At 41.8% G+C, this 22,415-nt stretch overlaps 1 protein-coding gene across 1 annotated transcript in view; it reads left to right on the forward strand.

Annotated features, from left to right (window-relative positions):
- Window positions 1–11,368: 11,368 nt before the first annotated feature.
- The window catches only part of TMEM47 (transmembrane protein 47), a 28,804-nt gene continuing 17,757 nt past the window's right edge, over window positions 11,369–22,415 (forward strand). The window contains exon 1 of the mRNA XM_059720815.1: window positions 11,369–11,682. Coding sequence (XP_059576798.1) covers window positions 11,460–11,682 — 223 coding nt within the window. The 5' untranslated portion in view covers window positions 11,369–11,459. The remainder of the gene's footprint in view (window positions 11,683–22,415) is intronic.

Raw genomic sequence — 22,415 nt, forward strand, 5'->3', positions numbered from 1 at the left:
TTCCTACTAGCTTTGCTGCTGATAAATATTTTCTCCTAATGTAAAGGATGGTGCTTAAGACTCTGGACCTGATTCCCATTTGCACAAAGGTCAATTCATACCACATTAACTGCCTATGTAGTGTATAGATGTCTTGGCACACATGAAAGTATGGCTCTGTGTTGCTTTAAAATTTCTAGACATCCACATAGAAATCTACCCTATCACACTGTTTGTTCTGGCATCTGCACATAAAATATCCACCAGTCTTATACTACTAAGGATCTCCTTCTCAACCAAATGATTACATTTAGAAGACCAAAACAAGAGCTCTATAGCCAGGTTAATTTCCAAATGAACAGATTATCCTAGGCATCTGTTCTGAGCATGCCTCTGCATATACTGCTGATAGCCAAGATTCAAGAGGTTGTGCAAAACCAGCAGCACCGTTGCCAATAGTTGGCTGTGGTCCCACTGCAGTCCCATCTGGATATAAAGTTTTGAGCATAATGTAATGTTCTGTAAGTGGTAAAGGGAAGGGAAAAATCTCAGAGTTTTTACTGCAGATGTGAAATTAAAAAGAAAAGTAATGATCCTATTTAAATATTTTTTTAAAATTTAAGAATCATTTTGGGTGGAATGGGGAGAGGGAAAGGAGGGTTGAAATGCCAGGGTTGTGAAAAAAATATCTCACCGCTTCTCTTTATTTCTTGCTGGTACCCAATACTGCATTCTTTACAACTCACCCTTGTCAATCAAAAGGAGTTTAGGGTGACCAAGAACTCTAGGACTGGACCTATTGAAGCCCTTTCACTTTCATGCTAGTCGGAGAGATTATTTTTCAATCTATCATATTCTATGTGTTTTATAACTTACTTTTTCAGTCAGTGGCTGCTCTATACTTGGTGCTTCCTGTGCCTTTCTGCTGAAAGCAGATTAGTTATGCCATGTATAGTCTTTGACACTTTTGTTCATTGGATCATAGAAACTTCTCTCTTTTGATTTGTGCTGCTTATAGTCAATCCATTTCAGATTCTTTGCAAATCTTGGGCTCCAGTTCTGTCAGAATGGCCAGATTCTTTCCTCTTTGTGAGCCTTAAGTATCAGTTACACAGTTACTTACAAAGCTGCAGTTTTGGCACTTACACACAGTCTGGGATTCAGCATAGCTATGTTTCCCAACCCCTCCTTTCTGAATGCAGTCAGTCAGCTTCATTTTGGCTGCATTTTCACACAGGCCTGTGTACAGTGTCAAACAAGTCTCAGAATTTTGCTTGCCAAAATATTATGGTAGGGGAGAGGAGGAGGAAGGGAACTGTCCCATCTATTAACCTAGTAGATAAGGGCAGTTGCCTAGAGAGTAGGATACTCCAAATTTAGGCCTCTTTCACCCAGAAGAGGTTTGAACCTCTGTGTATCCTGCTTCTGAGTCATGTGTTATAACTGCCAAGCCACTAGCTATGCTTTGCCAAAAATATCTTCCACCCCTCTTATGGAAGCTAGCCTACTGGTCTACCACGAGGGGGCAGGAGGAGAGCCAACCCGATGGAGTGGGGCTTAATGAGACAGATGTTGCCTTGAAAAGGAGGGATCTTAGGGTTTTGGCTTTGGGTCTTGCTCCCAATGAGGTAGAAACTATCCCAGTGGTGTTTATCCCTTTATCCAATGAATATGAAATGAGAGCTTCTGCAGGTGTGCTTCAGGGGGAGGAATGGAAAACAATCTGGGCAAAGCCCAGCCTGCACTATGGTGGTTAGATCACTGTTAAAAAGCAGGATACATAGTAAGAGAAGTAGGGGCTGGTGGGCTAGAACATGGAGTTCCTATTCAGTGGGCTAAAAAGTGGAAGGGCCCTCCTCCTCTGGCAAGTCTGCATGCAGAAAGACCCTATTCCACTCCAGGTTGAAACAGCATCCCAAACTAGACATGTGTCAAGCATTGCAGCAATGTACACACCTCTTAACTGTGTGAAGGGGGATTAAGATTTACCCCTATCTCCTTACTCATCATGTATAATGAACTAGAAGATACCCAAAGATGCCTTTTATGCACAGAAGAATAGTTTCTGACCCCTATGATTTTCCTGTGGAAATAAATGAGAAAGGGACAAAGTTATGCTGTAATTTGCATTTGGAGTTTTCTCCTAACTTCTGAATTGAAATGTATTTGACTGGTAACTTCCACATGGAAGTTTCAGAGTTCAGCCTCCAAAACTATAAGTACCCTGAGATACACAGAGGAAATTAAGGACTTACCTCCATGATTCTACCCCACACCTTCTCTTGCAAGAGTTCTATAGAAGCAGGAACAGATCCAGAGTTGGGGGTATGGGGAAATACAGTTATCACACCTGTCTTCTGCTGCTGCCACCTGTCCCAGCTGCCTGCGGAGGGTTCGGGATTGATTGAGAATGTGGCCAGGGGTAGAAAGGTAAGAAAGGTTCATTGACTTAACAAAAACACAACTACGTGTAGTAACAAAACAAACAATGACACACAAGAATAACTCATGTCGGCAACTTATCAGCAGTCCCCTCTGATGCCTGATGTATGACAAGTTTCTCTTTCCACAAAGCTCAGCGAAGTCAGGCATCCCTGATCAGTGCTGTCCAAGAGGTACTGGGAAGGACCCTGGTATTAAGTCTTTGGACTCCTCGTGATCCACGGGCCCACTGATCCCGGTCAACAGCTAATTAGTCCCTTTCACAGAGCTGTATCTTCCTTCTGAATGATTTCCAGATGTGCCAGCCAATTTATAACTTCTGAGATGTGCTGATAACTTACAGCCATTCAGATTATTTTTACTTCAACTGTCCTTAGACTGACCAATAGCAGTACAAGCCTTGCATTCTTCTGATAAGGTTAATTTTAACTACACCACAGGGCCTTACTACTTCAAGGCTTTGCTAAATTTACTAGGCCTTGCTTCATACAAGGCCTTACTACATCTTAAACTTTAATTGGGCTCTTAGCAACAACATATAGCTTAATATCTAAACAAATGACAGAAAAAACACTTGGTCTAATCATCATAGAGCCTTCAGCAAGCACCTTTATTACATAGACATAATTTTCAGCTGTCACAGCCACCAGTGTCCCTAGCTGATCTGGGTGAAGGGGGAGCCCCAGAGCTGCTCCTGGCTGCTCCAGTCAGGACTGTGGCTGTTTGGGCTGCCAGGCTCAACCAGGGATAGTGGTGGTGCCATACAGGTTCCTCCTTCTAGTGCTTACTCCCTGCCTGCCTCTTCCCTGAAGGTGTTTCCCACTGGCTGGGAGCAGGTGCTGCTGCCACTTGCCCCTGGCTGATGCAGGCACGGGGGATCTCCAGAGCCGCTCTTGATTCACTCTTGCCCTGCATGTACAGCAAGCTGTGCTCAGCTGAGATCAGTACTGGCAGTGTACAAATTCTTCATTCCAGCGCCTGCTCCCAGCCAACAGGGAACATTGGTGTGGGATGTTCAAGCAGGGAGCAGGCACTGGAAGGAAAAACCTGCACAGTGCCACTGCTGTCCCCAGTTGAGCATGGCTCTCTGCAGATATGCTCCTCACAGACCCTGAGTGGAACAGGGCAGGAGCAGCTCTGCCCATCCCCTCCCTTCCCACCCCAGGTCAGCTGGGAATAGGTTTCCTCCTCCCGCTCTCCCCCCCCCCCCAATCATGTACCTGTTCCCTCGTGGCTTCTTGATGTTCCCTGCCAACCTGGTGGCTCTAGCCATTCCTTGTCCCCATCTCTCCATGGCCTTTGGGATAGTGTGCTGCACCCTGTTTTAGTAAATCCTAGATCCACCCATGTATATGAGCTGTGTATGAATGGTGGTCTTTCCTAAACCATACTGCTTTTCAGCATGTGCCATCTATACTAACTTGACTACTTCAAAGCTGCAGATTTGGGAAAGCATTACCTAGCGCCTAACCCCATCATGTCCTCTTCTAATTTTTCTTCACCAGTGGAACTGGAACTGCATGGAGCCCTGGCTGAGTAATTTTGGAAGGATATTACCTGAGGTCTAGATCTGGCCCCCATCTCATTAAAGGTTAAAATAAGTATTCCTCAATTTCTCTCTCTCTTTCTGATTAAAAAATTATGAAGTAATATGCTACCAATTTCAGAGGTGGAAGGAAACATCGTGGGCCTTATTTTTATTGCATTACTGCAGATTTACACTAGTGTTGTTCACTTTACTTCAATGGAATCAAATTGTAAAACTAGATAATGGAAGCAGTGAATTAAAAATTTTTCAAGATTCAGGATGCTGATCACTTCATGGAACTAAAATGCATAATGAACATAGTTAAACAGAGCCAGTTGACATCTCTGATGTAGACTAACTTACAGCACTGTTGGATAGTTCTCTCAGACAGGTACTATCTGACAGTGGAGTAAATTAGTGGGCTTAAACATATGTGTAGATGGTGACATAGGGATTAGCTTATTCTGGCTGAAATTGCACCAGAGTTTATTCAGTTGCATTAATTGCACATATAGACACCCCCACTGTATTGCAACTAGTGCTGCAACATACCATTTATGAACTCTGTCAAAAACAAGTGACAGCTGGGTGGTATGGAAAAGGAAGGGGAAAGGTACGCTGTATGGCTATTTGTTTTATTCTGAATTTAAAATTTGTGTGTGAAGCATAGCTGATGTGTGGGGAAATGCTGATTAGAAGACTAAAAACAAATTGGTGGTGTGCTAGAAAGCACCTTAAGTGCTGCCTTCTCATGGCATTCACACACATGTGAGAATGTATCCTATATCTCCATTTTGCAAATGGGAACTCTGAGATACAGAGGCCTAAGTGATGTGCCCAAGATCTCATAGTTAATATCAGAGCTAAAAGCAAATCTCTAAGGCCAGATCTACATCATAAATGTACCACATCTGGTAGTAGTGTCCTCAAGGTCACTGTCAAGTCCAGGCAGTTTGCTTCCAAAAGTAGAAGCAGCATAGTTATATCTGGGCTATACTTAAGCAGGCTAGCTGGCACTGCTGAGTGCTTGAAATCCAGTAGAGTAACTAAGAGGGTAGAACTGGGGACCAGCCCTGCTTGCCAACCCTGGGTGGGGGAGGTGGAGTGATGTAAAAAACACAGCAGCTGTTTGAGCCCAAGGTGCTCAAACATCCAGTTATATTTATATTGACACGGCCATAACTAGGCAGGGTATAGTTACCAAAGATTCTGGTTTCTCCCCATCTCTTTTGAGGTCCCAAGTTGCCTTTCTTTCAAATACTTTTTTCCTCATTGACTGTAATTAGACTAAGCTTGTAGTGATATAAGCATTAGTTTATAAAACTGAAAATAGCAATAAACAAGCTTCCTGTTTACCCTATATGATGAAAATCTTACCCTGCCTTCTGCCTGACTTCAGACTAACATGGCTAACTACCCCTCTCAAAAGATTTTGCCTTTTAACTTGAAGACCCACAAAATAAATTAATACCATGCTACAAGTACAAGCAAAAATGCAGCAACATCAATCCAACCAATGAAAAATGGATTTCTGTTGCTGCTCGCAGGCACATGAGAAGTGTTAAAATACATGAGCGAAGAAATGTGCTCAGTCAGAAATACAAATGACAACAATTTGGGAGAAAGATTGTAAATGTTATGAAATAAATTCTAACAGGCATCAACAAGCAGAATGAATACACGTCCTTCAATATTTTGGTGTGAGCTTTCATAGTAATTGGCTTGACCATAACTGGTATTGATATAGCAGGAGGTAACAGAATCCTTATTATCATAGGTTTTGTGGAACAAAGACGTCTTAACATCCAGTAATATTGCCCAGTCTCCCAGTCTTTGTAATGAATTCTCATTTGAATCATGTGCTTTCCTTGGCACAGCTAGTATCTGATGAACAATATAATTCATGCTCCATCTTTTCTTCTTGGGAAATTGTCTTACTTTGCTTCATCAAAATCTTCACATTACAGTTCACTTTGGATTGCTCTTATATGTTCTTTATGCTGCCTTCTGTTTGTGTTCTAAGCAGCTATTTTTCCATGATCTCTAGCACTTTTGCCACCTCTTAGGAACAATGGTTCTGTTTTTGCATCCAATGTAGTAAGTAGTATAAACCACTGGTTTCCAAAATATTTTTTTTAATAAGAAGATGGTGGGGAGAGAAGGCAGTTATAATACTGTCCAGTATTTGAAGGGCTTTCCATCTATTCCATAGGGATAGATTTATCATGGGTAAGAACAGCCAGCAGTCAACCCTCAAGTGCAGGGGGGTGGGCGCAATGATCTTGTAAGATTCTTTCTACCTCCTGACATCTATAAATTTATGCTTCCTGCTTGATAACTTCTTGGCTGCAGAGCCCCATCTGGAGCAATAAGCAACAGCAACCACCACTCATTCATAACCTAGATACAAAGGTAGTTAACAAAGAGCCAGCAGCATAGGGAAATAAAATAGTACTGCTGCTTTAGGGACTACTAGTCTTATCTTAAGGTCTTTATGCTGAAGTCACCAGAACCATTTGTATAAAGTATTTGCATAAAGGCTATAAAACATATGTATCCATTGACTTCAGTTGCAATGTAACTTTCATTACTTCTGCAGATGTGGCTGCAGATATCTCAGGCTGACCATTCATAAAATGTATCATACCCAAGTAACATTGAACTCTCAGCATTTTGGTGTAAAGGACTTGTACAGTACTTGTGGTAGAAGCAGAGATACAATTAAACTTTCTTGGGTTGTATTCCAACTACATGTAAGATTAACTTTGACTGGTTTATGACAGAGCGACTGTGATGCAGTTGCCTGCAATCTCAAGGGGCTAGAACTGATGACCTAGGAGATCCCTTCCAATCCTATGTTCCTAATATGGCACATAACCGGTATAGGAAGACCAATAGTTCCTGGTTGCTAAGACAGAACTTATGTTAAGGTGTGCTCTCTTGAACCAGAGAAATCTATACTCAAGCACTCCACATAAATGCCACCATGCATACTAAATTCTACAACCCATTCCTGTGCGTACATGACATGGTTTAATATTATTACTACATTTGCACACCATTCTTATATCTACCTCCCTTCTAACATTGCCCATAGCAAGAGAGCCAATACGTATGGCTACAAATACAGAGCTCATTTCTGAAAAGAGGCATAATGGATCCCACAAGGTACATGTACATCTCTCCAGAGAGCAGTGGGGAAGGAGAGGAGTTCAAAACTCTATCTCCATAACAGCATCACTGCAGATCCCCTCCAATTGCAATTACAGCTCTGTCAATTTGCTTCAACTGACAGAGGGGAGAGACCGGGAGAACTACATTTGTTGTGGTTGCTTCTTAACTCTTTAAGTCCTAGTTTTCAGATATCTCCAATTCAAGAACTTCACATTCTTGCAGAATATGAGATACTGCTAGGGATTCTGATCTTTTAATTAATGAAGTTTTTTGCCTGAATAATGCATATATAAGGGCACCAAATTTAGGTCTCACAGGAAGCTTTAAATCTAGCATTTTCTAAATTTAAAGTGTTAAACTTTACATCTACATGCTTTTAAAACAAGTTTAATATGCACCTTCTTAAAAATAATTCTAAACACATTCCATCATGTGGAATCCTGGTATGATTCCATGCTAACTCATGACTCATACCAGGATTCTCACATTTAGACACAGGGCTCAGACCTCTACCATTTCAACTCATGGTAGAAATGATTGGTTGCCAACTTCTATGTGGACTAGCTGACAGAAGAGGAATATAGGCTGCTTACAGACATTAAAAAACCAAAATGATGCTTTATTTTAAATTCCGTGTGCCCCCGCGCTGAGCCCAGCAAATGCCCAAAAGAGGCATGATGTTAGTTGGACCTGGCTTGCCCAACATCTATATAGATTGGGCGCTTTAGTGGGGCTTTTTTGGCACTTATCTAAAAGTTGATTGACTCAGCTGTTAGAGAAAAGTGCTGACGCCCAAGCTATACAGATGCTGCAAAACTGGGTCGAACTGTGAATCATGATTTTTTTTAAATGTCTGTAAGCATCCATAGACTGTCAATTCTTGGACCAAATGTCTGGTTTTAGACAAAGCTAAGCTTGTAAACTCTGCTGTCTTTGTTTCCCCCAACTTTGTTTTTCTTCCATTCTTCTCTTACCTATTTAAACATGTCTTCTACATTTTTCCAATATACTCCTATCCCCTCCCACTCCATTATCATACCTCCATGATTCTTTTAGACCTGACTCTAGCTTTTGCATCTAACCTCTGTATCCTAATTCCCATAGATAGAAAGAGCAATTTTAAGTAAAGTGGTACCTGTGAAGTCCCATGATGGAATATGCACAATTCTTTGGTCAGTCATACATAGGGACCTACCTAAGTTGCGGCAAAAGAACAGGTTTTTCACAGCCTGTTTGAAGCACACAAAGCTGATTTTTGTGGGCATTTTTGGTGGCCCTGCCCCTTGCTGCTGATTGGCGGATGGGCCCCAGGAGCCCCACCCCTCACCACTGATTGGAGGAGGGTGCCTTCTCCAAGTTTACATCACTACCACTTTCTTTGCCTCACTCCTCACTGCTGATTGGCAGAAGTCACCTTCATTCAGTCTACCTCACTACTGTTTTTTTTTTAGTTGATTTCATGGGAAATCATGGCCATGGTGGATTTCCTGATGCTTGCAGACAATGGTGTTTTTCACGGTTTCTGCAAAATCCATGAAACTGCAATTTAGGTAGCCCCTGCTCATACACAGTCCATAGTTATGTGCAGGAGGTGAGAGAAAAATGGAATATGCTCCATGTAGGACTTACATTTTAGGTGGAATCTTTGGAGCATTTATCTGTCAGGTGCTAGCAAGTCTCTTTTGTGAAAATGTAAGTATGGTTTGTGTGGTTTTGTTTTATAAACATTATTGGGATGAGTTATCATGGGTATTGTTAAGACTGCATCCCAGGTTGACCCTCTACCTGTTTCCAAGTCCCTCCTCCAAAATCTGGAGATTTAGAGATTCTCAGTTAAAAAGACTGTAAGCCATCTTTAAGAGGCAAAGCAATTCATTTTTCTATAATTTCCCTCTATGAAATGGCTGAACCACTTTTTGGTTGAAACTTAGAAAAAATCTTGAGATTGAAAACATTCTGCCCAAATAGTTAAAATGAAAGGTTCTTGAATGCAAAGTGTTGGGATATATTAACCACAGAAACTGCTGCCATCTCTGCCTGTAATAAGTAACATTTCCCAGGGCTGCTTGCATTCTGTTGACATTTACTCCACCCTTTCACAAAGCCGTGTGGGGGAGGGAGGGAGGGAGGGAGGGAGGGAGTGAGCCCTGAGCCATGATTGTTCATATCATCTTGATTTGGAATTGTGAGTCTCACTTGGCCCAAGTACGTTCTTTATCAATTTTTAATTCCACTCTCATTTTCTAATTATATTTGCCATGTTCTTCTAATTATTAATTATTACAAGCTGAATATAATACTGAGATAATTCAGCCAATCTGATTGGCTAATACATAAATGCCTTGTACATACTTTTTAATGGCACCAGCCATTTAAAAAAAAAAAATCCATATACCTATTTCCCACCCCCTTTCAACTGCATCTTAAAATAGAAATAATGACTCAATACAATGTATTTCTTTAAGATTAATAGCTGGCTGAGGATAATAGGCTTCAGTTCTGCTTTATGAGTTCACAAATTTCTACTGCACAGAACTTTTAGAAATATAAGAAACTTGACAGTCTATTTTAAAAAGCTTTTAATTCTACTAACATAATTTGGTTTCCACCTAAGCATTTTTAAAATTGATAATACCAGGTTGGGGAACAGAAGAGAAGTTAGAAATGCCTTTTCTATCTAGAAATGATTGTAAATATGCAGAGTCTACATATTGAGATGGCATCATGAAATAAGCAATCACATACAAGTCCACCTTACCCTAAGTAAGTACTGTATATATTTGTAATGAAAAGTTTCTTCCCCAAAGAGTCTGAAGTCCAAGTCATATGATTCTCTCTGTCTTACAATGGGGTGAAATAGGAGACAGTTCTTTTTAGTCTGTCTTTAAGATACAATAGAGAACCAATAGCATTTTTTGTATAGAGTTTTAAAGCAACCAGGATCAGGCCATTGGAAAGAAAACCAGAGCTTTGAAGAAAGAATGGTAAAAGGATTATTGATGCTGAAGTCATAGTTCCTTGGATTTCCAGAGTAGAATGATTGCTTCCCTGAGGTGCTTTCTCACATCTCATTTTTTCACAAACCTACCTCCAATGTAAGTGGCATCATGATGATCCCTCTCTTTTTAATCCAAGGCTTGAATTTATTTATTTTTCTATGTCAGCCTTCCTGGATACCAGATCTGGTCTCTATTAGTGGGTTGGGGGAAGACAGCAGTGCTTCTGCTGGAGCTGGCTGATGGAGCCAGGGCTTCAGAGTGGCTTTTAGGGTAGCCATCATAGAGGACATTCTGGTTTTCTGCTACTCCTCTATCGATACAAAACTGGGCGCCTTTGTGTCTTCTATTTTTCTCTTCAAGAGAAAGAGATCATTGGGTCTTCAAGAGAAAAATAGAGGGCAGACAGGCGTCTGATTTCATATCAATAGAGGGCAGAGGACAACCGGACTGTCCTCTATGATGGCCACCGTAGTGGCGTCAAGCAGCAGCAGGCAGGTGGCAAACCAGGTCCCCTCACACGCAGGGGCAGGGATGTAGGGTGGTAGCCGCGTTGGTCTAAGGACATCCATTCGCAGACGAGGTGTCACAGTTGTTCGGGGCTGGAAGGGACCTTACAGACCAGCGAGTCCAGCCAGCTTTGCCTGATGTATAAGCCTGAAGCCATCCTCAATCAGCTTGTGCCCATATTTCTTGTCCTCCCCTGGGGGGGCTGGGAGGGGTGCTTCGGGTAAATCCCATCTTTGATTAGACCAGCTCAAATACCAGGGGCAATTCTTCTTGGCAAGCTCTGTTTAGACCAGGGCTAGGCAACCCGGATGCCTGTGTGTGGCCGGCGAGGGCATTTTGCTTGGCACGGGCACTTCTGGGGGGCGGGGGAAGGGGCCAGGTCTGCACTGCCACCGCGAGGACTGGACCCCCGGTGGCTCCCCTGGCACACCAACACGTTAGGAGTCGAGGTGTTTGGGGCACTTTGCCCCCAGTCCCTTATACACCCCCTGGATTGAACCAACTGGCATAGCAGGGGAAATGCTTCTCGGGAAGCTTTCGGGCACAACCCCCTTCATGAGGTAGAGGGAGCAGCGGCGGCGAGCGGCTGCGAGGTGGCTCCAACTTCCCGCAAACTTTGCCTGGAGCGGGGGGGGGAGAGGCCAGGGGGCGCCCCCGCCCTTTGCCCAGCCAGGGGGCGGGCGCTGGGAGGAGCGAGCGGCGCCGGGAGCCGGGGGAGCTGCAGCAGCGGCGCGGGGCGCACTGCCCAGCCCAGCCCAGCCCAGCCCGCGCGGGGCCCGGGGGAGGCGGCGGCGGCGGCGGCAGCGCGCTCCTCCCGCCCGGGGCCCCCGATGGCTTCGGCCGGCAGCGGCATGGAGGAGGTGCGCGTGTCGGTGCTGACCCCGCTGAAGCTGGTGGGGCTGGTGTGCATCTTCCTGGCGCTCTGCCTGGACCTGGGCGCCGTGCTGAGCCCGGCCTGGGTCACGGCCGACCACCAGTACTACCTGTCCCTCTGGGAGTCCTGCCGCAAGCTCAGCGACCTGGACTGGATCTGCGAGTCCACCCTGCACAGCGGTGAGAACCCCCCTCCCCGCCCCCCAGCCCTGGCAGCTCCAGCTCCACCTTTGAAGACCAGACAGGAGAGGACGGGATGGGGTTGGAAGCCAGCTCCTGCCTCTCCTCTCTCTCTGCCTCGCCATCCTCCCCTCCCAGGCACCCCAGCCCTGGCTCCCTCAGCCCTCTCCGCCATCACCCTTGTGTCCCCTTTTCCCCCTCTTCCCTCCCTCCCCCCCCCCCCCATTGACCTTTATCCCCACCTGGCCACCAGCCTGGTCTCCCCACTCGCCCCATCTGCTCCCTGTTCAGCAGCCCCCATCCATCCTTTCCCAACACGCCAAATCCCAGTTTCCAATCGGCCATACTCACCCCCCCCCCGCCTCCCCCCAGGCTTACCTCCCTGTCCATCTATCCCTTTCAGTCCCCAAAGGACTGGAGAGGGCTTTGTGTAAATCACGCATGCCGAAGGAAGCTCCGTGGGGCACCTGCCCTGCCCCAGTTGGATGGTCAGGGAGGTGGTGAGGGGCTTAAAGAAGGGGTGCTGCCTTTAAGGGAACCGGGTGGCCCCTTATGTCTCAGTGTTTTCCCAAAAGGTCCTGAGTTGTGGCTGGTTTTTGGTTTTTGTGGGGCAGTGGTTGCTTGCCACATCATGAGGAATCAATGGAGATTAAGGAGCATCTCTGTGCTCCAGCTGGGAATTGCCTGCAAAGTTCTCTCTTGTCTAGGCATATCTACAAGCTCACAGAAACCACATTTTTTTTTACTTTGTCCTGAGCAAAGACATGTTCTGGATTTTCTTCTCCCTTTTGCTCTTCTCTGCCCCCTTGGATGTGTCTGTGCATCTTCTTAGCAAGTTCCTGTTCTTCCTTCCCTTTTAAGCTCCTTCTGCCTTATTGTCGCTTAATTTAGTTTCTTGGTGTTTCTTCTTCAGCATTTTGTCCCTCTTTTTCATGAACGGAGAAAAAACCCGGTGGCTTTCCTGTTTAAACCTTTCTTGGGATATTCAGAAGCTGGTTGTGAATGAAACAAGCTGCCTGTTGGATTTCTCTCAATAAAAATCGTTCTCTTTTTTTTTTCTTCTCATGGAGTGTTTTAGGCTTCATTGCAACAACTTCTGGAGTCCCAATGGAAACATTTGCAAATTAAACCAAAGCCCACGCATAAAGCATGCTAAATCATCCATTTGGATCAGTCTTTGCCCTCAGATTTTTGGTAACCATACAGGAAAAGATCACTTAATGCTTGTCTGGCTTTCTGCTGCTTGCTTTGAAAGCTTGTATTTCTACTTTTCTTGGCTTCTTGAAATCCTTTAATATTTTCAGAACCAACATATGTATGTGGAAAAATCACAGGCATTCCTTTGTTGCTGTCAGTGTTGTAATGATTTGATTTGTTGTCAGTGTTGCACAACATTTGGTGGGTTTGGCCCTTGCTTGCTTTAGATTTGTGTAACATGATTGCAAAAAATATATATATTTTTAATGCCACCTTCATTAAGTTACCAGGTCTAAACAAACTTTCCAGGAGAGCTTCTTTTCTTCCTCAGTATAAATGGAAATTTATGTAGGAATGTCAGCTTCAACATGTCGCCTTGGCAACCTGAATCCCTTGCCCCTTCTTTCTCTCTCTTGAAATAATATCCCCTTGATTGCATAAAGACTTTTCAGATGGCTTGGGTGAGGATGAACCCATTTCAAATCCCTCTTTTTTTATTTTGCTGCTTTCATCAGGATCATGACCCCTCCCCCCCGCTCTGTAAAATGTGGGAAATTAAAGAAAGATTACCAGTGTTTTCTAGTGCAGCATCTGAAAACTGCTAGTCAGTCCTCAGTTGCTTTGAGAGGCATTTACCTTATGTTTTTCTATAAAAAGGTGGGAGATAGGTGGGCGAGGAAAGGATGATGGGGGATGATTTAAAATGCAGTCTTGCTGGATGGTATATACTAAAAACCAGAGCAGATCTGTTGCCTTCTCCTGACCCTTTCTTCCACCCCTTTCAGAAATTCCTAACTGTTCATTTCTATTTTAGGTTTTTGAATCAGCCTTGCTCATTTTCCTTAAATACTTTCAGTGTAGTACAGCCAGGTTTCACAAGCTACTGGGGAAGAAGTGAATGATTGTTTTATTTGAGGTGACTTGAATAAGCCCTTCAATTTCCTCATGTTTGGCACGTAATCCCGCTCTCAGAGGAGACCTGAAATATAAGAAACTGCAGTATTCTTCCTGCCCTGCTCCCTCTCCTCAGAGCCTGATATAATTCCCATTAAACTCAGTGGAAAAGCTCCCATTGAAGTGAACGAATTTGGGATCAGACTCATACTATTTAACACTGTGTGTTCTTGCTTAATATTTTAAGTGTACTTTCCTCCCACATCAAGAACACAGCAAGCAGTATGTTTTGGAGATAGCAAAGAGTTCCCACTGGGAAAGCTCTTCCTACTTGGTACCAAGGCAGCAGCTTTGTAGCTAGCTAGCTGTGAGAAACAGTAGCAGACAGAAGCAAAAGATGTCTCAACCTGTGGTTTCAAGAGATTTGCTTCCTCACTCATTAAAGGAGACCACATCAAGTGGCACTATCCAGGGCAGGCTCAGACTGAAAGATGTTAAAGTGCTTTCAAAGTTTAATTAAAATCCTGTGTTATAATAAGATTCAAAAGGCATGTTCATTTTGTAGTATGGAATTTACCGAATATGATGGCATCAGTTGTAGCAAAAAATAATGCCTCTGTCAACCTCCCTCTGTTCCAAAATTTTCATTCCTTGACGTACCACATGTTCTTATACTTAAAGTGGTTTCTTTTTAAATTTTGTAACTTTAAGCATCGTTTAGCGCCAAGGTTTGTGTGAACACTTTCCAGAATTGCCAGCCTCAAGTATTCAAAATAGTGAGTCAGAATGATGTAAGAATCATAAGATTTAAAAGGAAAAAAAATGAAGTTCTCTTGATTTGCTTTCCTATTTTGAGTTTTCAGACTTCTCTTGGGTCACTCAATCTTTTCTCTGCAACCACAAACTGTAGAAACTAGCTATTGTTTGTAAATGAAAGCCGAGTTTCTTGCCTAATGGTGTATAAAAAAAAAAAAAAGAGTTGGGACTTTAAGAACAACTACAGATATGACAAGGCTAGCAATTCCAATTGAGAGCTTTAGGAGTTGTCCAGCCATGCAAATTTTGTCTAGGGCCAAACCTTAACATGAATAGTTTTGCTCATGTACAGATCTTTTTGTAACTTAAAAAAAAGACTTTGTGGTGATTTTCGTAAATATATGCGACTAAACCAAATAATGATAAATATGCAGAGTTTAGATGCTTTCTTTGCTTTGCTTTTAAACAGAATTTTGCAGATGATTAGTCTGAAGTGATTTGGCCCCATTTTGCATTTGAGTGTGCTTATGATAAAGCAGTTTATGTTTAAATCAGAGTTACTGTGCATAAACACATCATTGCATGTATCTTATTTAGAACTTAATTGGATGTGTGTGTGGTTGTTCCCATGCAGAACCATGTGACAATAAATTTGTTTCTGTGCAATATATTGCAGCTGTAATAATTTTTCAAATAAAAAATGCTTAAATGTGACCTAGCAAACCAAAACAATTCCATAGTATCTGGTCTCTCAGCTAAGCACCTTGCATTTTGTAGAGCAGAATGTCTCCTTTGGGAGTATTATGGTCTATTGTGTAAATAATGCACATGAAAATATGTATGAATGAATATCCTTACCCAGTATAAAACCTTTTTGATTCACAGGACATATATTTTGCTAGTAAATGACCTAAATGCATGTTTATGCAACATTCCTTTAAGAAAATTAGGTTCCTTACAACCTTCCATGAAGGCTTAAAAAAAACACCCCCAAAGGAATAAACACAAGAACCTCTCTGTATATCTTTTTTTAGTAGTCAGAAAACATAAAAAGGTGTACTCATAATCCATCCTTCATTTAGAATTGAGCGCATATTAAAATAATTATTTAATGTTGATGGTAGCCTATTCTAACATAAGAAGCTGTTCTTCAAATGATAAGCAGCATAGGATGTCCCCTTTTGGTGGGAGATCGCTTGAATGGACTTAACCTTAACTATATATTAAGTAAAAATTGCTGAATTTCCACAGTTCACTGGGTTGTGTGTCATCTCTTTTAGCTCTGTTTTGTTTAAAAACAAAGTTGCTAGTTCAAAAACAACATCCTTCTGTAAAGATGTGAATTGTTGGTCTATCTGAGTTGATATTGATGCACATTTGCAAACTGTTCCTCAAGGGTAGTAGTCACTAATCAATACTCTTCTCATTTTAAAGGTGGTTAAATAGAAGTAGAGAATATTGGGCGTTCATAGATGTGTTCCGGGAGGTGGTGGTAGGGGGGGGCTTTAATTAGCACAGTTCCACGAGCCATGCTAATTAAAGCACCAGGATTGTCATGTGTATCAGCATCCCTGAGCTGAAAAATGGTGGCAGGGCACTTTGAACTAAAGCTTGTCAAATGACACTGAAGTCTGCTGGACTGCAGCAATTACCATTACAACCCGCTGTAATTACGTGTTGGAGAAGCCTCCCTGCACATGTATAGGATTTCTTAATGACCAGTCCCATAGCATGAAAACTCTCATGTTTTACTGATATGTCCAAAAAGTTTGATACCAAACCAAATAAAAGGCAAGTTCAACATCCTTCACTTTTTTGCCTTCGATTAGGGAGGGTGTAAGTTTTGGATCATGCTGCTCCAGAAAAAAAAAGTCTGATCTACAAGAATTTATATTCAGCATACTTTTCTCTCAAGATATCAAGTAAAGCTGTGGAACCTGTTGATTTTTTAAATTTGTCTTTCAGCAAACTCTGCTCTCAAATACCACTTAGTAGTATTTTACTTGCTCAGGTATTTAAAAAAAACAAAACAAAATCTGATTTAGATCTGTAACCAATAGAATTCCCTTGTTACTTAACACGTATGAAAATTTTCAGACATGTTCAAAGTGAATTATAATTAATCATCAAAATAGCCTGAAAGGTGGTGGTATAAGCATGCTCCCCATTTTACAGGCAGGAAAACAGACCAAGTGATCTTAGTGGAACCCATGCTTGGGGTGATTTGCAGAACCAGGGCTTTTTCACACCTAAGCATACATGCATACTTTCAGCTGCATGAGCTCCTACTGTAGTGTGTCATTAAGCATGAAGCTCCTGGCTGTTCAGAGGATCCTGGCAGACATTAAGATAGTGGTGTGATGAGATCTGATCCCTAATTCCAGGAATTGCACCTCCTGCCTTGCCACATGTACATGGTAAGAGGTGCGATTATTGAGATTGGTTACTGATTCCAGTTGTGTCACTATTTTAATGGGACCCTTGCAAATTGATTGGGGTTAGCAAGGTTCCAGATCCCCCCCCACTGAGGACTTTAACCGTTTCCCATGCCCAGCAGTGCATCTGAGTATAGAAGAACCCAAGTGGTTGGCTGCCTTGTCCTATGGCTCCTTCTGGAGCTGTTTTGAGCTGTTGGGTCCTGGTGAGCCCTGTGGCTGACCACAGCCTGGCAGGTTGCTTTCCTTGCCCCACAGTGCCCTGCATCAACACATTGAAAGTCACACATGCTTCCTCATACAGTGCTGCACTGTGTGGCTGTTAGCCTACCAAGGTTAAAGAATCCATCAGCTGATGGGATCCCAGTTCTGCACCTAAAGAAGTGTGGTGCTGAACCAGCATCACTGTCTGGCAAGCCTTGCAATGCAGCCAGCATTGGTTCCCATAGTGGTCTGCCCTGCCACACATTTGGTTTAAGGTGCACTGCAAACTAGCCACAAACGTGTTCCACTTATTTTGTAGCAAAATGTGGTGGTTATTTTGTTTGTTTGTTTGTTTTTGCCATGCCATAACTTCCGTGAATGTGTGCCCAAGTTACTATTAATGGTTCAATTAATAGGTCAATCATATTATAAAAGTAATATCTGCCAGGTCCACAGTAACAAAGGCAAACATCTCACCACCTCTTCCTCCCTTGTCATGTGTGAAGCATGTCCATGGAACTCAGATATAATATGGCTATATGAAATGTGTGTTGTATGCATGTTGTACATGGGTACAAATTAACAACTATTTTTTTTCAAAAGTAAAACAAATGTCATCAATACACTTAATTGACCTTACCATAATTTCTTTTGTGCATCATCACTCCTAATAATGGAAAGCTGCTGGTTTTTTGTTTGGCTTATTTACTGGTAATAAATATCTTCACCCAGTAGTTTAAAATGCTCTTAATGCTAATGATAATAAGTGGTTTAAATATTTTATGAGACTTATATTTAGAACGAAGCGGGGTATAGCCTTGTCTCTACTACTGATTTGTGTCCAAAGAGGACCATACAAGTTCCAAGCTAGCAAGCAGAAATGGATAAGATCTGTTAGTTTGTATTGCTTTCAATGTATTAGAATGCTCTGGTTCAGTAAAAAAGGCTGCCAGTTTGATGGAAAAGGAAAAACTATATTTAAATGCTAATTATTTTTTACAAGGTCCACTGGAATAAGTTTTGAAAATATCAGCAGATTGCCAGTTAGTTTGATGAACACTGACATTCCTCTTACAGCCTAGATCATGGTTAGAGTTGCTGAAATATTACTAAGTGCCATGCTGTATATGTGGAGGTCAGAAAAGAGAGCTCAGGCTCTTTTAATCTTGAAAAGAACATCTTGTGCCTTTTGTCTCTCTTCTTCTCCCCTAGCTACATATACTTGTAAAGTTTCTTCCATGGATGTTTGGAAGGACAGCCCAGTAATTAATTTGACACGGTAAACCTGTTCTATGAATCTCGGAGCAAGGCCATGCATCTGGTGTGAGAGATCCCTAAGCATAGTTTGTACTTCCTTTTCTGTGAATGAATTATAGATGACATGATTTCCTGTAATGCTGTACTCAAGCTGGCAAAGGTGGTATGTAATATATTAGACCTCAGAAAAAAAGTTAGCATTTCAGGTAGGTCTTTTATCTGAAGAATGCTTTCTCCTCAGCATCTAAAGAATGGTCTCTTGTGGTCCTTAAAACGTGTGTTCATTGAGCTTTGAAAAGAAAACAGCTGGTTTAAAAAGAAAAAAAAGGCATCTACTTGTTTTGTGGGAATTGGAGGTTTAAAAAAAATAAATAACAATTTAACTTTTACTTTAGAGAGCGATATATTAATGGCCACATGAGCAAGCACATGCTACCTCTCAAGTAATTCATAGACCTGTAAACCTGTGGATCTGGCAGCATTTTGTGGACTTGAAAATATGTCTTAGTTGCACAGCACTAGGTACTGGGTAACATTTTAGTTGATGTTCTACCATGAAGACCAAAGATAACGTTTTCACTGGTGTCTAGTTCTAAATGCACAAGGGAATGGGTGAGATAAATGAAATATAGTTTGAGATTCCTGCAGGAGCCTAGCACCCTTGAGCAGCTCTGTAGCATCAGTAACTTTGAGGTGCTTTTCTATATATCCATTTTTGGAAATCTAAGCCACTAAATATTTATATATTTGGATATCATCTGAGTGGGGTTGGGAAAGTCAGTGTTGCCTAAATGTTGAACTTAGGTACCAAAGGTACTTTGACATTTTTTCCTTAAGTGATTTAAGAACGTAAATTGTATTTTCTAAAGAGACTTGGGTTCCTGAGTTCCACTGATACAGGTGCTTTGGAATATTTTATTCCTACAGTCCACTTCCATTGTAAAAAATCCCTATCAATCTGGAACTGATCTTGCCATTGTCTAGTGCATTTGGCACAGAGCCTCATGATCTACAGTGAGGTTTTGCATGGATACAACATTTGCTTGCATGGAACAGCTTGCAGGATTGAAACTTTAACTGTGTTTTATGAGAATAAGAAAAGTAATATTCAGTTCCATATGTCCAGAATGGTAACTTCACTCCTCAACTATGAAGTTTAAAGATAAAATGTATAGTGGGATGTTTTCATTTCACTATATACATTTTTATGCCAACATCCTCTAGTTTGGGATTTAGATGATTAACTTAACTAAAATGAAGTTTCTTGTCTGTAGGTATTTTGCTCTAACATGTTAGCAGCAGAATTAAGTATGCCTTATTACATTAAAAAACAAATTGTTCTCTTCACTTCCTGTGAGTGGCTCGTCTCAGAACCTCAACTGCAGACTTACATAGATGCTGTGAGCGCCCAAATTTACCTTTGTGTTAAAGTACAGCAGTGACTTAGCAAAATAGTTATGCTCACCTTGAGAAAAAAGGTGTATACAGCCAAAGTTGCTCTGGTTCATTTAGCAGGCAGTAGCTGTACATGCATATTGTTGGCTGTGAGTAAAACTGTCACAAGTTCCTGAGGGGCTGAGGAGCCAAGTAGTCAAATCATTTAGACAGGGGTGTCAAAGATATGGCCTGCAGGCTGGATTCGGCCCGCAGAGCCACATAACTTGGCCCCCAGTGCTGATTCCACACGGGGCCAGTCCTGGATACCCCCACCTCTCTGCCTCATGTACCAGATCCAGGGCCTGGTCTGGCCAGTCCAGAACTTCACTGCACACAGTGCCTGCTTTGGCCAGTCCAGGATGAGCTGCATGCAGTGCCTGCTTTGCCTGGTGTGGGGTGGGTGCCACATGCAGTGCAGGTCCCAGAGCAGATGGGGAGTGCAGCACAGTCCCAGGCCAGCTAGTGCAGCCATTGAATCAAGTATGCAGGGGTTGGGGGGTCTCCCACATGCTGGATCCAGTGCCTGGGCTGGACCCACTTGGCACATGGCATCTGTCTTGGATCAGCTGGAGTGATGCTTGTGCTTTGTGTCCCAATCTAGCCAGAGTAGGGACCACGTGCAGCACACTCACTCCCTAACTGGCCAGAATGAGCACCACGGGCACTAGATCCAGCATGTGGGGTCCCAAAGGGCTTGCCTCATCCAGCTTGTAGACCAGTCCTGTGCCACTGTTCTGGCCCACAGGACCAGATGAGTTTGACACACCTGATTTAGACACTTAAAAAAATTTACTCCATTTTCCATAAAATAAAAAATAGAAAATGGTCTACATGGGCCAGGCTGGACAGCAGCCATGATATATGCACAATCTATAAATAGAAGGACCTATGCATAGAACAGTAAAGGTCTGCTGGTGGAATAGATTTTGGGGGCAGAAGGCCTATTCACTGCTAATAGGTGTGGAAAGCGTCTCTGCGAAGAAAAGCAGAAGAGAGATGCTATAGATCCCTGAGAGAATCATTGTAGAGTAAATAACATTTTTCTTATCCTGATAAGTTTCTTGTTCAGTGTTTGAAGAAAGCAATTCTGTGATTCATTACCATTGTAATGACACTTGACATAAACAATTTGCAGTATTTCATTCCATACAAGGAGAGGGCTTAGGAGAGAACTATTGTGGAAACTAAAGGAATCGGGGCCGGCTTTATCTTGTTTTCCTAAAGAGATTAACTAAGTTTCCTTATAGTGTTTGATAGAGCTGCCACATGTTAGTATTCAGTATATTGTTTATTTTCACAATCACTTTGAATTCAGAATTCTATGGAGAGGAAAATAAATATATGTATATGTGTGTGATGCCTTTTCAGGACTGCACAGAAGCATTAAAGGACTGACAACACAAAGCATTTGCATGGCTTTTTCGTACACTAAGAACAAATTACCTAATTAATAAAGCCAAATGTTTTCTTTCAGAACTTTGAGAGATTTTATTCCTCTATTATTACTTCTCTTGATGTTATCCTAGTGCTAGAGTGTTGTTTTGGCAAAGAAATAAAGCAGATAAAGCTATTCCTAATTAAGAATGAATATACAGCTAAAAGCCTCAGGTCATTTTGCTTTAGGGGAAAGCAGGGAGCAGAGTGAAACTTTTCAGTGTCCAATTAACACTATACTTCTATGTAGTTAAAAAACTGGCAGAATTTCTAAAAAGCTATGAAACTGAAAGAATTCTTAAATAAGAAAAGGCAATAAATTACAAATGTTACAAGTGAGCATTAAATTAAAGGAGGGGGCGGGGAGATGGATTTTCTTTATTTATTTTTGAGGAAGATCTTTCCCTGCCCTCATCCCTCTGTTTTTCATCATCTGTTCTGGGTGATTTTTTGTTTAAAATGTACATATATTCCTAAATATAAAAGGGATATTAAAAACACCTGTTATTTTATTAAAGGCTACCTAGGCTACCATTTTATTAAAGGCTACCTAGGCTACCATCAGGATCAACTAAATATTTCCTTTAACATGTGCATTATGACTCCTTAGCAACATAAATCAATAGTTTTTTCAAACATACTAATGAACATATATGAGGAATCTCTCTTTCACTGCATCATGGTGACTATGAAGCATGTCAATTCTGGTAATGTTAACAGCACTGCTAAAATAAAGAACTAGATGTTTAAAACATAATTTATGAAGTGAGCTCTATGTTTTCTGCATTTTTCTCAGCTTGTCCAATACAAATCAATCAAATAAACTTCACTTTTGTTTCTTTCCAGTTTTAGGTTCTAAGTGTTGCAGCGTGTGGTTTTCAAATACTTTATCAGAAGTATTTGCTTAAAAATAACTGTTTCCACTGTGTCTTGAATTACCAATGGACATTTTAAATTATATTTAAACAAAAGATAAAGTATTTTCACAGTTTTAATTTGGGCTTGGATTTGAAGCAGCCCTTTAAATTGAAGAAGATAATGTTTTGAAGACAATACCAGGTGTCACACTTTCTTAACACTTCATGTATGAGAAGACTTCTGTAATTCCAAGGACAACTC

This window comes from Alligator mississippiensis, chromosome 1, assembly GCF_030867095.1.
Source record: "Alligator mississippiensis isolate rAllMis1 chromosome 1, rAllMis1, whole genome shotgun sequence".
NCBI classification, from domain to species: domain Eukaryota; kingdom Metazoa; phylum Chordata; order Crocodylia; family Alligatoridae; genus Alligator; species Alligator mississippiensis.